We start from the raw sequence: 17,665 nt of genomic DNA, 5'->3' as shown, positions 1-17,665 counted from the left end.
CACCAAAGTCCTGGGATGCTACAGAATATAAAGTGTAACTATCATTTCATGCTGCCAGGAGGATATGCTGTTAAAATTCCATGTGTTCAGGTGCGTGCGTGTGCACAGACATGGCAGGATTTTAACATTCCATCCTGCCGCCAGCATGTAATGATAGTTACACTTTAAAGGGGTTATGCAGGATTAGACAAACCACAGAAATAGCGCTACCTCTGTCCTCAGGTTGTGTGTGGTATTACAACTCCAATCATTTCAATGGAACTGAGCTGCAATACCACACCCAAACTGTAATAGAAAGGAAGGTGCCACCCAGAAGACATTATGGACACAAGACTCCAGTCTGACCCAATGGGTCAGACTGGGGACTAATGTCTTAATCTTCCATGAAAACATGCAAATTTTGGTCATTGCTTAACATCAGGTGTCCACCACTTGCCTATAATGTGAGCTGACTATTGGGGCATGCTCATATAACCATATGCAGGGACAACTATACAGCAGGGGGTACCACCTGTCGTGGGCTCTAACCATTGCCTCTTTGAAGTCACTCAGAGGTGTTCATCTGTGTTCACATGTGGGTTTTTTGCCCTTTTTTTCAGTTATTTTGGATTTTTTTTTAGATGCAGTTGTTACTTTTAGATATAGTTCATCCGAGCTCTCCTCTCTTAGTAGATCAATACCCAGCATACATATAGCAACCACACCTCCAATCCATTCAATCCAGACACAGGCGTGTAGCGGCAGGTCATCCCCCAAAGATAATATGGAATATAAAATTTAATTAACAAAACAATAAAATACATAAAAAGGTAAAAGCACAACTTGTTTCAAGGCTGGACCAGCCTCTTCCTCAGGTGCAAGATGATGCACCCGAGGAAGAAACTAGTCCGGCCTGGAAACACGTTGTGCTTTTATGTATTTTATTGTTTTGTTAATACATTTTTATATGCCATATTATCTGTAGTGGACGACCTGCGCCAACTCACCTGTGTTTGGATCAAGTGGATTGGAGGTGTAATTTCTTTTTTTCTCTGTTGTTGGTTTACAGGAGGGCTGTGGTCCCATAGCCCTGCACCCATTATAGTGAGAGTGATGCTTTAGACTTGCACAACTCCACCAGGTCGGGGAGTCCACATTTACTTCTGTTTGTATTCCTCTGTGTGATACTTCTACACCATGGAGCTCTGTCATTGCTTGTACCTCTAGCATACATATACACTGCTTGCAGGCCAAGGTGTATATTACCGTGATGGTCTAGTGCCTAGAACAGCATCTTAGAGGAGGCGGAAAAAGCTGCTGGTAACTAAAATTACACTTTTAACATCCCATCCCCACCACCCACTGGGCTGTGAACGGTCTGTGGGGATTCTGTACGAGAAGATACTTACAGCGATATCATCACCTACATATCAAGTTTATTGCAGGTAAAATGAAAAACAATCATGTTGACCCCTCCCATCCCCCGATAGGCACTCTGAACATCCATGAAGACCGGTGAAGGCGCTGGTGTAGACATTCAAAGAGAAGCCCAGAAAATAAAGCACTGTCACTTTAACACGAAGATCCTTGAGGACGTTCTCCGGGCCACTAAGGCCATACAATTCATCAATGCCATTAAAACCTGTATTCAAGAGGCAGCGGCACTATGTGTCCATCCGTGTCACCGCTACCTCAGATGTGGAGACGAGAAGCCAAAGATTTACCTTGTCCTCATCATCCTCCAACCTCTTCTCCTGAGGACTGAGCGGCGGGTGAGGAGACCCACCAGCAGATACAAGCACAGAGACTGAAAGCAGCAAAATGTCAATGTGACTTATATAGAAACAACAAGAGAAGATGGCGTCTTGTGCAAAACGATGGCTCGCTGCCTGTGAGATTTCCTTTGGTGGTCCCATAGTTCATGCCTGGGCAGTGGGTATCCAGCAATGAGGGAGTGGGTGAGGTTAGACGCTGCTGCCCACGGTCACCCCGCTGCTCAGACTGTTAGCTGGGAACTTGATGGGTTTCATGCTGCTGTCGCGTTGGCTGTATATATGCTCCAGCCGCCATCGCTCCCATCTCCTCTGGAACTCAGCCTGGACCTAAGAACGGAAAAGGAGGGAGAAGGTGACATTATAATATATAATATGTAAAGAACATGTCATGTCGGGGTACAGAGTTAAGACACACTGACACTTGGGGTACAGGATAATGACACCTGGGGTACAGGATAATGTTGTGGTGTAATTGTGTTGTATTATAGTGTGGCTGTGTTGTGGCGCACATATAACCACCAAGCATTCACATTCACTTCTATTAGCTGTGATGCGCAGAGATCTTGCGGCCAGTCATGTGAAGCCCTTAGGGCTTGTGTCTGGAGCTGCAGAGACATTGTGTCAGGTATTTAGCTCTGCTACATCTTACCTCATTGTTGATGAAGCAGTACAATACAGCAACCATCAGGCCCTGGAAGAGCAGAGACAAGTTATTAGTGTCTAGAAAAGAAATAATAGACAGCGCTCCATGGTGCAGAATCCTAGTGATCAAATAGCCAGTTATTACTTGTGTTTAAGAGCAGGCTCCCTCACCAGATAATGTGCCAGTATGAGGAACAACTCTCCAAGCACATGTGCGGGAACCAAACACCGCAGCCTTCCTGTCAAGCCAAGCTGGAGTTAAAAGAACAGATCAGACCTCCACGATAAACACAGGCATAGGCCATTCACAAATCCAAATGTGATGATCAATACAAACATTTATTAAAAACTCGCACTATGGGTTTCCAGGCTGGACTGGCCTCTTCCTCAGGTGCATAGTAAACAATCTATTCACGGACACATATGTATACATATAAAAACAAACTAAAATGGCATGGAATAGCACAACTCAGTTTAAAGGGACAGTGCACACTTATAAAGTGGCAGTACTGTATTAGCAGCAGACTGTCACTTTAAAAGTGTTCTATGTGCACTGTCACTTTAAGAACTAGGCTGTAGTATTCTATGTCATATCTGTTTGTTTGAGTGTGTGTGTGTGTGTGTGTGCGTATCTATCTATCTATCTATCTATCCATCCGTGAATAGATTGTTTGTTATGCACCAGAGGAAGAGGCCAGTCCAGCCTTGAAACCCGTGCAAGTTTTTAATAAATGTTTTTTATTGATCATCATATTATGGTTTGTGAATGACCTGTGTTTATCATGGAGTGGAGGTCTGATCTGTATGTTATTAGTGTGGCTGTGTGATCAGCATACGGATCATCTGCTGGTCATATACTCATGGCTGTACACAATGTTGACGATATATGATGATATACTCCTGGCTGTACACTCTGCTGGCAATATATTTCTGGCTGTACACAGTGTATCAGGACAATATCATAGAGCTGCCTTCTGCTGGTATTCACAGGGACGGCTCACCCTGGCACAGGTAAGGAGCAGTAAAGGACATGCAGTACCACCTCTGTACTGTAGAGAGGCGCCAATCACTGCAGACGCCTGTGTGCTGAGAGTATTATAACCTGGGGAGTCACTGTGCTGTCCAGTGCTCATCCTGTGCAACCCAACAGTACTATAGTGCCCCATTTGGTAACTAAGAAGTAAATTTTATAAAGAGAACTGCGTCCTGGTATAGAGGTATGCAGATGTAGCAGAGCTGATATAGTCATTTAGCTTTGATGTCACCTTTACCTACAGAGAACACTTTGCTATATCAGCCATGTCAAATATAACAGACTCTGCTACATACAGTATGATGTAGTCCTGATGTAGTTCTGTTATACAGCTCCCTACTGTAAAGTCAGATAGCTACATCCCCTACCTGGAAAGAGCTGAAGGACAGCTCAAAGAATAACTTGATGTAGCGTAAGGATCCTTTGGCGTGTTCATCAGTTATGAAGGCAAAAATGATCTCATGAGTCCCCAGCAGCGGGATCAGCGTCAGGGTGGATTTGGCGAGTCTGTAAATGAGAGAAAAGAAAGTGACGGAGGTGGCAGAACGAGCCTGAGGGTACAAAGCCCTGTACACAGGGGGCAGCAGTGAGCTGGGAATGGCTGCTGACAGGAATGTGCTATAATTGTGTGACTACAGGGGGCAGCAGTGAGCTTGGAATGGCTGCTGACAGGATTGTGCGATGACAGTGTCAGTACAGGGGGCAGCAGTGAGCAGGGAATGGCTGCTGACAGGATTGTGCTATGACAGTGTCAGTACAGGGGGCAGCAGTGAGCAGGGAATGACTGCTGACAGGATTGTGCTATGACAGTGTCTGTACAGGTGTGGTAACCCCCTGAGGTACGGCCGGTTACTTGTCAGATGGTAGAGTTTGACGCCAGTTCTATGGTGGTTGGCCGAGATATAGCCGGGCCCAGTGATGTTATTTTGTGACGCCAGTGCCGGTTGGGCACACATGTATGATGGCACACGTGCTTTAAGTTTAGAGGACTGGGTATACCTTGTTCCCCTGTGGTCAATGACCTGCCAAACTGTTGCGGGGTCCCTTGGGTTGTAGTCACGGTTGTCCGGAGTGGAGTGTTGACCCACCAGGACTATCTGCACTGCTACCCACAGAAAGGGGAGATGAGCCAAGGAGTGTTTGTGTACTGTGTAGGTATGGGGCGAGGAATCACAGAGTCTCTTTATCATAAATAAGGTCTGACAATTAATAAGGTAAGACACTTGATAAATTAGGATCCAAATCTGTAGTAAGCGGAAAAGGAGTAGTATAGTCGTGTGGACTGAGTTTATAGAGTCAGAAGAGTAGAGAGGAGGATGTCGTGAGAGTCCCAACCTAATTAGTACTGTGCTCTGCCGGGATGTTGGAGCATGAGGTAGAGGAATACTTGAGAAGAAAGAGAGAATACTTGTGCCCGTGTTTTGACCTTTGGGTCTTCGCACCACCTATTGCCTTCTAGGGGACCTGTCCTAGTGGGTGACACAAGCCCCAGACCTTGTAACCTGGGATGAGCGGAATGTTGAGGATTCCCTGCTGACACCCGTGCTGCGAGATAGAGTTCATAGGCTTTTAGCAACTTTGCTCTATCCGGATTAGTTTCTAGCTTTCTGCTTTGTGGACTGTCCTGCACTATGACTCTGCACTATGATCTCTGACGTGTCCTCTCTAAAGAAGGGTTTAACACTGCATAGTGTTGAGTGGAGTTACTTGAGGAGAAAAGGTTAGCTTCATTTGCCTTAGTCTGCTTCTAGACTGCACACTGAGACTGGGGACCTGGCAGAGGGCCAGGGTCCAACTTTACTGCTGATGGGACTGTCCTGTCTTGCTTCCTTACTGCACAGGAACCTGACTAGAGCCTCTACACTTTCTATACCCACGTGACTTCCTATCTACAGCCCCCTATAAGGTGTGCTGTGAATGGGTGAAGAGTGCATATAGAAGAAGCAAAGGGAGAAGTGATAAGACAGAAGAAGAGAACACGCTCATTGGTCTACAGATCCATGTGACATACTAATAAACAATAACCCTACAGCTGTGCATCAACTAAGTATATACACTCATAATAGCAACATCTTGTGGCGAAACTTTATCACTACTTCATCATCACTAACACACAAAAAGTACAGGCTTTTGCAAAGGGTGTAACTAGTAGCAACACCCGTGGTGGGACACCATGCAGGAAGTAGCAGTGAGCAGCAGTGAGCAGGGACAGGCTGCTGACAGGATTGTGCTATGATTGTGTCATTACAGGGGGCAGCAGTGAGCAGGGACAGGCTGCTGACAGGATTGTGCTATGACAGTATCAATACAGGGGGCAGCAGAAGAGAAAGGATATAGAAGAAACCTTATTTTTGATGTTATAGGACACAGTGTAAACAAGCGACAGGAAGTGAAGGCAAGTCAGGTGATGGCTTTATCACCCCCAACAGGCAATGAGATGAGAGGAACACTGTAGACTACTACACAGTGAGAACAGCATTTCTAGATTGTTCTCTGTACTCTCCCTCCTCCATTATTGGGGATCAGATCCCGTGTTCCACGTTCTAAGAGTCTTTACAGTAAAGTAGAGTCAGGATTCATGGCCGGGGTGCTGATGGCGGCTCCATCATCCTGAATGTAAACTGCTGCATTACTGGGATTATTGCTGCTGCACTCCATGTGAAATAATTTCATTGCTAACCGACACACATATACAGTAGTGCCCCCATCAATGACAGGAGATCGCTGTACCTGCACTTGGTGTCCGTCCTGCACATCAGATTGGCCTGCAGCTTGGAGATGATGATACAGATGACCCGGATGAAGATGACAAAGTTCACCTGTATACAGAGAAAGGGACAGAACTTCACTTTAAAGTTTCCATTCTGTCCCTGGGAAAGCTGAGTGACAACCAATATGGATGACACTGCAGCTTTGGGGTGGTCATCCAGCTTTCCCAGGATCAGATATAACTATTAAGGCTCATTAGAAGTGAGAATGGTAGAAGTCAAGGTCTGGGATCAGTGTGTCAGCTTATAATGGGCCTGAGTTGTCATTGGCGACTCACCCCGATGGCGATCAGGATCGGCAGGCGGATGATGAGCCAGTAGTTCATGTTATAATTCCGCGTCCAGCAGCTACGGAGAAAACACAATGATTTATTACCCCGAGTTAAAAACCCAAATTCAGACAAATGTTCCTGTTTACTTGATGATTTAGTGAGAGATGAAGGTTTCGGGCAGATACTGGCGGGCCTCATGCTGGCAGTGAAACCAGTCGATCCATCTGTAATGATTTGTGTGGTGTCTGCCGTGTCATCCGACGTGTTGATGCTGCAACTACACAATGCCAATCACTTCCCTCTCCGCAATCTCTAATGTGATTTATAGACCCGACGCGTTTTATAGGCCTTCCTGAAATGCGCCAGTCCTGTCGTTTGCTTCCCGGTTAACCTCTTGTGTGCTGGGAGAGTAATTACAGAACTACGGAGAGCGACTACATGGGAGATGAAGCTTGAATGAACCTACGGCAAGTGAGTGGCTGCCAAATAACATTTTATTATCCCCCAGAGATGGCGGCAGCTGCTTCCCCGCTCACTTTATAGGATGTTAACAATCTGGTGTAAAGTCACTAAAAAAAGTAAGAATATAGATCAGCTGAGTGTTGTTTACTAAGAAACGAATGGATTTCTCCAAGGAGTGACCACTGAAAGAATACGCCAAACCTCCGCTACCCGGTCCCCATCATCAGCTGTAATTGGAAGCAGCCATGCAAATGTCTACCACCCATCTAGGATATGTCCCTCTGCTCAAAGGAACATCTAATGTTATCAAAAAACAACACCACCCTTATCCATAGTCCATGTATCTGGAATTTATGTAAAACAAGCTAACCTGTAATACCATACAGCAGCAGGAGAGGGGCGCTGTCAGGGGGAAAGCATGCCGCTCGCCTATATTGTTACAATGTGTGAGTTTGAGGTCCAGTCTGTTTTGGATATTATGGATGGGCCCCCAGCTGTGTATCTGATAAGGAAGGCAGGGAGAATAAGAATGGAGAGAGAGGGATGTAAGGAGGAATGGAAGGGAGAGAAGGAATGGTAGTGCAGTATCCCGGAGAGGGTGTCCACTACTCCTTTTCTAGCAGGTATAGGTCGGTATCCTGTATATGTGTATGCACTGAGATGGATAGCTGTAATATGCAATTCCTGCCACTTGGTGTCACTGTCCCACATACACTAATCAGGTTCCGCTGAAAGCAAAACTAAACAAGGGTTAACTGTTTTGGGTTGATTATGTGTTGTGGCCTATCACAAAGTACCTCACACAACACCCTCCCCTCACACCCAGCCTATCAGAGGCCTCAGATTCAGTCATAGGGTGGGTTTCTCCCAATCCTAGAGCTCCCTGGGGATATGAGGTAAAGCAAGTTTCAGTTTCCGTTAGATTGCCTTAACACAGAGAGATTTATCTGACAGATTTTTTAAAGCCAAAACCAGGAACAGAATATAAGCAGAAAACAAGTCATAAAGGAGAGATTTTTTTAAATCCATTCCTGGCTTTGGCTTAAAAAAATCTGTCAGATAAATCTGTCTGTGTAAAGGTGCCCTTAGTCAGAAATTGCTAGTCTGAGGAGAGAGAAAGTGCAGACTAGAGAGGTTACAGTGAATGAGTTATCTAGTATACAAGAAGAGTTCCAGAGCTAGCTATGTCTGGCTAGAACAACCTTAGTAAGTGAAAGAGATAAGGGATAACTTTATCCCACAGAAGGGCTATCAGAATTTACAGGAGGTTCTGTCTTCAGTCAAGTCAAACCAGCAGTTAGCAAAGTGCATTATTCAAGCTGAGACTCTGCTTGCAAGTCTCTAGTATTCCTGAAGGGTCACCCCAACGGCTAGCTTACCCAGATTTGGGGCCTACATCCCTGATCGTGTGTCACTCAGTGCCCACAGGATAGTCAAGGCAGATGTTCATCCCTGTGGACGCAGGTATTTTTCTATCGCCACTTCAAAGGTGGTCAGAGGCCTCTCTAGTTGAGAACCTTATGGGCTGGATAAACTCCCACCCTCAAATAACTACACTGCACCAAGCTAAAGCCAAGTCCTATATGAACTTAGCGTCTAGCTGTCACATACTCTACAAACCTATTCAAGTATACCTAAAGGTCCACCCCCATCGAAGGAATCTCTGATAGCAAGTTTATTATCTACTGTACTGTTCACACTTGACTGTTTTAGAGCTTGTAGTCTATCTTTAGTAGTGTGCAACTCACACAGCTCACCATCACTACAACTCCTAGTATTCTGGCAGTGCCAAGTCCGTGTATTCAGGGGTGGGCCTAGCTCATACCCCTCCTACCACTCTACCATCTGCCCCCTCTGGGCTGTTGTGCTTGCACACTCCAGTAGGAACAGAGGGAAGGAGGGAAAGAATTAAGGAGGAACAAAGGAAATGAGGGAAAAAGGAGAAAGCAGGAGAAGGGAACAAAGAGAAGACAAGAAGGAAGGAAGGGAGGACGTGAGCAGAACAAAAGGATAGAGGGGCTGAGGAGGCTGAGATGAAAGGAAGAACAGGAACAAGGAAGGAGTCATTATGTAATTCTCATCAGTACAAAATCAGTGGGACAAATCTCACGAATCTTCATAAATAAAGACTAATCGCTGTATCTGTATTCAGTATTCGGCTGCTGTTTGTCACAGACGCTTCTCTCTGGTCTCTTCTCTCTGATCTGCCTCTATGCCGTTTTATCCAGAGGTGATCTAGATGGCGCTTCTCCTGGTGATTGACACTTATGGCTGACGACACATATTGTGGCTAATGGAGCCGATCGCTGGTTTATTAGAGAGCAGTGATGAGTGTTCTGTCTCCGCTTCCTGTTCTCCTGGAGATAATAATTACATCTCCTCCGGGGTCTGACACGACTGTGATAAGTAGATCCTCATTACTGCTCATTATCCACGGGAATGTAATACACGGCCTCCATCCTGCTCGATATAATACACAGCCTCTATCCTGCTCAGTGTAATACATGGCCTCCATCCTGCCTGATGTAATACACGGCCTCCATCCTGCTCGATGTAAAACACGGCCTCCATCCTGCTAATTGTAATACGCAGCCTCCATCCTGCCCAGTGTAATACACGGCCTCCATCCTGCCCGATGTAATACACAGCCTCCATCCTGCCTGATGTAATACACAGCCTCCATCGTTCCCGATGTAATACACAGCCTCCATCCTGCTAAATGTAATACACGGCCTCCATCCTGCCTGATGTAATACACGGCCTCCATCCTGCTTGATGTAAAACACAGCCTCCATCCTGCTTGATGTAAAACACAGCCTCCATCCTGCTTGATGTAAAACACGGCCTCTATCTTGCTCAGTGTAATACATGGCCTCCATCCTGCCTGATGTAATACACGGCCTCCATCCCGCTTGATGTAAAACACGGCCTCTATCTTGCTCAGTGTAATACACTGCCTCTATCCTGCCTGATGTAATACACGGCCTCCATCCTGCTCAGTGTAATACACGGCCTCTATCTTGCCTGATGTAATACACGGCCTCCATCCTGCTCGATGTAAAACACGGCCTCCATCCTGCTCGATGTAAAACACGGCCTTCATCCTGCTTGATGTAAAACATGGCCTCCATCCTGCTCAGTGTAATACACAGCCTCCATCCTGCTCAGTGTAATACACAGCCTCCGTCCTGCTCAGTGTAATACACGGCCTCCATCCTGCCTGATGTAATACATGGCCTCTATCCTGCTCAGTGTAATACATGGCCTCCATCCTGCCTGATGTAATACACAGCCTCCATCCTGCTCAGTGTAATACACAGCCTCCATCCTGCCTGATGTAATACACAGCCTCCATCCTGCTCAGTGTAATACACAGCCTCCATCCTGCCTGATGTAATACACAGCCTCCGTCCTGCTCAGTGTAATACACGGCCTCCATCCTGCCTGATGTAATACATGGCCTCTATCCTGCTCAGTGTAATACACGGCCTCCATCCTGCCTGATGTAATACACAGCCTCCATCCTGCTCAGTGTAATACACGGCCTCCATCCTGCCTGATGTAATACATGGCCTCCATCCTGCTCAGTGTAATACACGGCCTCCATCCTGCTCAGTGTAATACACGGCCTCCATCCTGCCTGATGTAATACACGGCCTCCATCCTGCTCGATGTAAAACACAGCCTCCATCCTGCTCGATGTAAAACACGGCCTCCATCCTGCTCAATGTAAAACACGGCCTCTATCTTGCTCAGTGTAATACATGGCCTCCATCCTGCCTGATGTAATACACGGCCTCCATCCTGCCCAATGTAATACACAGCCTCCATCCTGCCTGATGTAATACACAGCCTCCATCGTTCCCGATGTAATACACAGCCTCCATCCTGCTCAATGTAATACACGGCCTCCATCCTGCCTGATGTAATACACGGCCTCCATCCTGCTTGATGTAAAACACAGCCTCCATCCTGCTTGATGTAAAACACAGCCTCCATCCTGCTTGATGTAAAACACGGCCTCTATCTTGCTCAGTGTAATACATGGCCTCCATCCTGCCTGATGTAATACATGGCCTCCATCCCGCTTGATGTAAAACACGGCCTCTATCTTGCTCAGTGTAATACACGGCCTCAATCCTGCTCAGTGTAATACACGGCCTCTATCTTGCCTGATGTAATACACGGCCTCCATCCTGCTCGATGTAAAACACGGCCTCCATCCTGCTCGATGTAAAACACGGCCTTCATCCTGCTTGATGTAAAACATGGCCTCCATCCTGCTCAGTGTAATACACAGCCTCCGTCCTGCTCAGTGTAATACACGGCCTCCATCCTGCCTGATGTAATACATGGCCTCTATCCTGCTCAGTGTAATACATGGCCTCCATCCTGCCTGATGTAATACACAGCCTCCATCCTGCTCAGTGTAATACACAGCCTCCATCCTGCCTGATGTAATACACAGCCTCCATCCTGCTCAGTGTAATACACAGCCTCCATCCTGCCTGATGTAATACACAGCCTCCGTCCTGCTCAGTGTAATACACGGCCTCCATCCTGCCTGATGTAATACATGGCCTCTATCCTGCTCAGTGTAATACACGGCCTCCATCCTGCCTGATGTAATACACAGCCTCCATCCTGCTCAGTGTAATACACAGCCTCCATCCTGCTCAGTGTAATACACGGCCTCCATCCTGCTCAGTGTAATACACGGCCTCCATCCTGCCTGATGTAATACACGGCCTCCATCCTGCTCGATGTAAAACACAGCCTCCATCCTGCTCGATGTAAAACACGGCCTCCATCCTGCTCAATGTAAAACACGGCCTCTATCTTGCTCAGTGTAATACATGGCCTCCATCCTGCCTGATGTAATACACGGCCTCCATGCTGCCCGATGTAATACACGGCCTCTATTCTGCTCAGTGTAATACACAGCCTCCATTCTGCTCAGTGTAATACACAGCCTCCATCCTGCTCAGTGTAATACACGGCCTCCATCCTGCCTGATGTAATACATGGCCTCTATCCTGCTGAGTGTAACAAATGGCCTCCATCCTGCCTGATGTAATACACAGCCTCCATCCTGCTCAGTGTAATACACGGCCTCCATCCTGCTCAGTGTAATACACGGCCTCCATCCTGCTCACGGCCTCCATCCTGCCCGATGTAATACACGGCCTCCATCCTGCTCAATGTCATAAACCTCAAGCTTTCTAATGAGCTCCGTATGAGTGCCCTGTATGTGCTATAGCTAGGGGAGGGGGCAGGAGGGTAACAAGCTTCAGGTACTGGTAGAAAATGGGGCAATAACAATTGATCCTCTCCTCACCAGTGTGTTTATACAGGTCAGAGAACTGAATCTTTGCCCTGGGTGAAAGAAAAGTTTAACCACAGCTCTTGGAAAATATGTCTTGCTATGTAAAGATATCAATCAGCAGGCTGCCATACCAGTCACAGCCACTAGAGGCTGTTCAAGAAATAATAATAATAGTCATAATCTGGTTTCAGCAGCCTCTGATGCAAAACCTAAAAAATATCTGAACATAAGACGACAATTAGCAGATTTTAAGCAGGTGCTAAGATATTTCTGTAAGAAGAAAGAGTCAGCACACCCCTCCAATAAACCTCGCCCCCCCCCCCTTTCCTATAATCAGTTTCAGTCTCGTTCTTTCATGTAACATACAATCCCTTTCACGCACTGTGAAGCAAATAGTCTGAGTGCGTCTTTCACACCTGCTCTTAATTACAGCCGCTAATCTCTACATCATCAGGCTGAGCATTACAGTGTTCTCTGCGTCTTATACTGCTTCTTGTACCGCCGCCAGCCCAGCACCCCCAACATGGGCAAAGGAAAATAAATGCAACCCCCAGAACTGCCCCTTGCTGCCCTCTGTGATACCTGGTCACTGTAACAGAACTGCCCCTTGCTACCCTCTGTGATACCTGGTCACTGTAACAGCAGCTGAAATGCGTCAGAGTCTCACATATGGGACCCCAGTGTTACAGTGTTACAATGCAAAGTGCAAAACTGCTTCATGCTGAACTCTGAAACGCATAAGAATCTCTCTTTCCCTGACTTAGATCACATCTGATGCACCAGGACAATCGGAACATGAAGAATATATATTTATATATATATATATATATATATATATATATATATATATATATATACACACACACAGACACACACACACACACATATATATATATTAGAATAGATGGACTGATGGTTGATCAGAAGTTGAGTGAGCGATCGTCTAATTTACTTCTATTAAAAAATCTCCATTCTTCCTGTCCTGCAGGAAGTAATGTATTCTTCCAGTCTGACACCGTGCTCTCTGCTACCACCTCTGTCTGTGACAGGAACTGTCCAGAGCAGTAGTAAATCCCCATAGGAAACCTCTCCTGCTTTCCAGACTGGAAAGAATGCACCACTTCCTGCAGAACATACAGCAGCTGATAAGTACTGGAAGACTTTAATAGACTTTTTAAAAGAAATAAATTATAAATCTCTGCCACAAGTTGATTTGAATTTTTTTTGGGGGGGTGAACTACCCCTTTAAGACGCCTATTGCACGCAGTGCAGTCACGTCTCACTCCTGATGCACTTTCAAGGCTGTGATAACACAGAGGGGGACATTTATCATACGTCCGCCCGAGGTGTACGCCGGGGAAAAGGTGCAGATTCGGCCCTTCTCCCTGGCGTACACCTGCCGTACGCTCTACTTGCCCGATCGCTGGGGCTGGGGGAGCTTAGGGGGGGCATGACAAGGCGGGGCGGAGGCGTCGCGTAATATAAGGCCGGCATACTTGTGCGCCGGTCTTCATAAATCCCCCCCAAAGTGCGTAAGCGTCTCACCTCTTCTGCACCATTAGGACAGACATTGCTTGAAACGTGCAGATACCTTTATTATATCCCATGTCACATGTAACATATCTTCATTGCTTATTGGGCAGCTGTTGAGCCTGAAATGCGTTGGATTTCATGTCAGTTGTGCATTTTGTGACAGATCCTGAAAATGTGGTATTCCTCTGGGCCGTGTTTGGTGTTATTGTCATGGATATCCTCCTCTGTATTCTATCGGCTTCATTACTTTATCTCTCTGAATATTTATGATGGAGGCTTGGTATCTAATCATGTGCAATCACTTGTTGCGGTGATGGCCGCCTCTGCCGCTGCGGCTGCCGGGGATCCCTGTGGGTGTCGGACAGGAATTACAGGCTTCAGGAGATTAATTATGCAGAATGGCTGCTCGTGGCTTACACTAATAATATCTATAAAAAGTGACTTTAAGGCTGATGTTTAGTCAAGTTTTACAATTGTATCAGACGTCCAGTGTGTTGATGCTGATGTTCTGCTGTATATACTGTATATCCGAGCAATAATCAGTCATATACATTGGGGGAGATTTATCAAACATGGTGTATAGTGAAACGGGCTCAGTTGCCCCTAGCAACCAATCAGATTCCACCTATCATTTTCCAAAGAGTCTGTGAGGAATGAAAGATGGAATCTGATTGGTTGCTAGGGGCAACTGGGCCAATTTCTCTTTACACCATGTTTAATAAATCTCCCCCAATGTTCTTTGCAGTAATGGGAGTCAATAAAAGGAGCTGGACATATCTACTCATAAAGGACAAGAGCAGACTGGGGAAGTCTACATAGCAGTGCCCACACTGCGCCCCACCACATATACGTGATCAGTGCCCCTTTCTGGCAGGGGAAGATACTGCACTTTACATGACGGCCTGTTATGTCTCCCTCCTGTCCCAGCCAGCCTTGGTTGAATGGACAAAGCAGTGATATACAGGCAGGGCCGCCATCAGGAATTTCGGGGCCCCATACAACCAAAGTGTCTGGGCCCCCCACATTAATAAAAAAAAAAATTGTGTGTTCGACCCACGCCTTGCTGGGAGGTATAATTTGGTTCAGATCAATTCTAGAGAACTGGCTCATATACCCCATTTTCCCCAGTGGCTTAAAATGTAACCTCTGTTATACAGTTATAAAATTGTAGAAACTAAATGTGAACAAGGTGCAATTCAAATAGACACTTACTTGTATAGCTGTCTCTTGTGCTCTGTATGCAGTACATTATATTCACCCTTGCAACGTACAATTTATAGCGTGTCTACAAGCCCAGCGGGGCTCATTATGATGGAGACTAAAACTTATACAGGAGTGGGGTAGGGGTTCCCCTGTATTCAGAATGCTGTTGAGTACTAGGCAATGCCCCGTTTGGGGTTATTGAATTTCGAGGGTCTGGGGGGGCTGTTTGATTTGTATATGTTCACCAATATCCCCCCCCCCCTGGTATGCTCACTAACATAGAATATGTTGATAAGGCTAATATAATGAGGCTGTTCCATGTTAGTGAGCATATACAAATCACCCCCCCCCCAGGCAGACTAGTTTAGCTCACCCAAGCCAGTGATAGCGAATACATGGCGGTGAGAACGCTTTCTAGGAGATCCTGTTTGTGCAGCAGAGGTGTCTTTATCCTGCTCTGCATAGACCCTCGAAATTCAATAATCCCAGACGGGGCATTGCCTAGCACTCAACAGCATTCTGAATACAGGGGAACCCCTACCCCACTCTTGTATAAGTTTTAGTCTCCATCATAATGAGCCCCGCTGGGCTTGTAGACACGCTATAAATTGTACGTTGCAAGGGTGAGTATAACGCACTGCATACAGAGCACAAGAGACAGTTATACAAGTAAGTGTCTATTTGAATTGCACCTTGTTCACATTTAGGTTCTACAATTTTATAACTGTATAACAGAGGTTACTTTTTAAGCCACTGGGGAAAATGGGATATATGAGCCAGTTCTCTAGAATTGATCTCACACACAGACACCAGCACACATGTATACAGACACCAGCACACATGTATACAGACATACAGACACCAGCACACATGTATACAGACATACAGACACCAGCACACATGTATACAGACATACAGACACCAGCACACATGTATACAGAGACCAGCACACATGTATACAGACATACAGACACCAGCACACATGTATACAGACATACAGACACCAGCACACATGTATACAGACATACAGACACCAGCACACATGTATACAGACATACAGACACCAGCACACATGTATACACACATACAGACACCAGCACACATGTATACAGACACCAGCACACATGTATACAGACATACAGACACCAGCACACCAGGGCACAATGAAGTTTGAACTTCTGCAACCTGGAGAAATCACCTGATATCACCTGCAGTCCTATGTAACACCACATAACACAGTGGTATCTCTGAGTACAGATAATGTAGTAGATTTCACCTGCAGTCCTATGTAACAGCACAGATAACACAGTGATATCTCTGAGTATAGATCATGTAGTAGATGTCACCTGCAGTCCTATGTAACAGCACAGATAACACAGTGATATCCCTCTGAGTACAGATAATGTAGATGTCACCTGCAGTCCTATGTAACAGCACAGATAACACAGTGATATCCCTCTGAGTACAGATAATGTAGATGTCATCTGCAGTCCTATGTAACACCACAGATAACACAGTGATATGTCTGAGTACAGATAATGTAGTAGCTGTCACCTCGGGGCGCCCCTACTAAATGATGTTCTACAAAATAAGAAAAGTGTCATTCAGGGACTCACAGGTGACGTCTTCTTTGATCTGAGGCGTCACTTTCCCTTTTCCTCTCCATCCGGCCCAGACCTCCATGATGATTCCTTCCAGATACGTTTCATCCCCTTAGAACCTGCGAGACAAACAATTTAGGCTCCGCACATTTCTAGCAACTTCCTTTCCTTTCTCCCCCCTGTAGGCTCCCATAGTAACTGCGCTGTGTGGTGTTATGTGCAGTAAAGCGAGTAGGAATGTGGGATGCCCCCTGTATGTAGGATCCCCTGCTGTGCCCCCTGTATGTAGGATTCCCTGCTGTGCCCCCATGAGCTAATAATGCCCCTAGAGGTGGCCCCCATGCACTAATAATGCCCCCAGAGATGCCCCCATGAGTTAATAATGCCCCCAGAGGTGCCCCCATGAAATAATAATGCCCCCAGAGGTGCCCCCATATACTAATAATGCCCCCAGAGGTGCCCCATGAGCTAATAATGCCCCCAGAGGTGCCCCCATATACTAATAATGCCCCCAGAGGTGCCCCCATATACTAATAATGCCCCCAGAGGTGCCCCCATGAGCTAATAATGCCCCCAGAGGTGCCCCCATATACTAATAATGCCCCCAGAGGTGCCACCATGAGCTAATAATGCCCCCAGAGGTGCCCCCATATACTAATAATGACCCCGGAGGTGCCCCCATGAACTGATAATGCCCCCAGAGGTGCCCCCATATACTAATAATGCCCCCAGAGGTGCCCCAATACACTTATAATGCCCCCAGAGGTGCCCCCATATACTAATAATGCCCCCAGAGGTGCCCCCATACACTAATAATGCCCCCAGAGGTGCCCCCATACACTAATAATGCCCCCATATACTAATAATGCCCCCATATACTAATAATGCCCCCAGAGGTGCCCCCATGAACTAATAATGCCCCCAGAGGTGCTCCCATATACTAATAATGCCCCCAGAGGTGCCCCCATGCACTAATAATGCCCCCAGAGATGCCCCCATATACTAATAATGCCCCCAGAGGTGCCCCCATGAACTAATAATGCCCCCAGAGGTGCTCCCATATACTAATAA

The 17,665-nt window shown here is 46.4% G+C and overlaps 1 protein-coding gene across 1 annotated transcript in view; it reads right to left on the bottom strand.

The window, feature by feature from the left end:
* Positions 1-1,455: 1,455 nt before the first annotated feature.
* Positions 1,456-17,665, bottom strand: part of GLP1R (glucagon like peptide 1 receptor) — a 206,785-nt gene continuing 190,575 nt past the window's right edge. The window contains exons 10-14 of the mRNA XM_069954373.1: positions 6,476-6,545; positions 6,160-6,248; positions 3,798-3,936; positions 2,404-2,445; positions 1,456-2,081 (exon numbers count right to left, since the gene is read on the bottom strand). Of these exons, the coding sequence (XP_069810474.1) occupies positions 1,944-2,081; positions 2,404-2,445; positions 3,798-3,936; positions 6,160-6,248; positions 6,476-6,545 (478 nt within the window). The 3' untranslated portion in view covers positions 1,456-1,943. The remainder of the gene's footprint in view (positions 2,082-2,403; positions 2,446-3,797; positions 3,937-6,159; positions 6,249-6,475; positions 6,546-17,665) is intronic.

This window comes from Dendropsophus ebraccatus, chromosome 15 (genome assembly GCF_027789765.1).
Source record: "Dendropsophus ebraccatus isolate aDenEbr1 chromosome 15, aDenEbr1.pat, whole genome shotgun sequence".
Lineage (NCBI taxonomy): Eukaryota > Metazoa > Chordata > Amphibia > Anura > Hylidae > Dendropsophus > Dendropsophus ebraccatus.
This window is presented reverse-complemented; position numbering and strand designations above follow the sequence as displayed.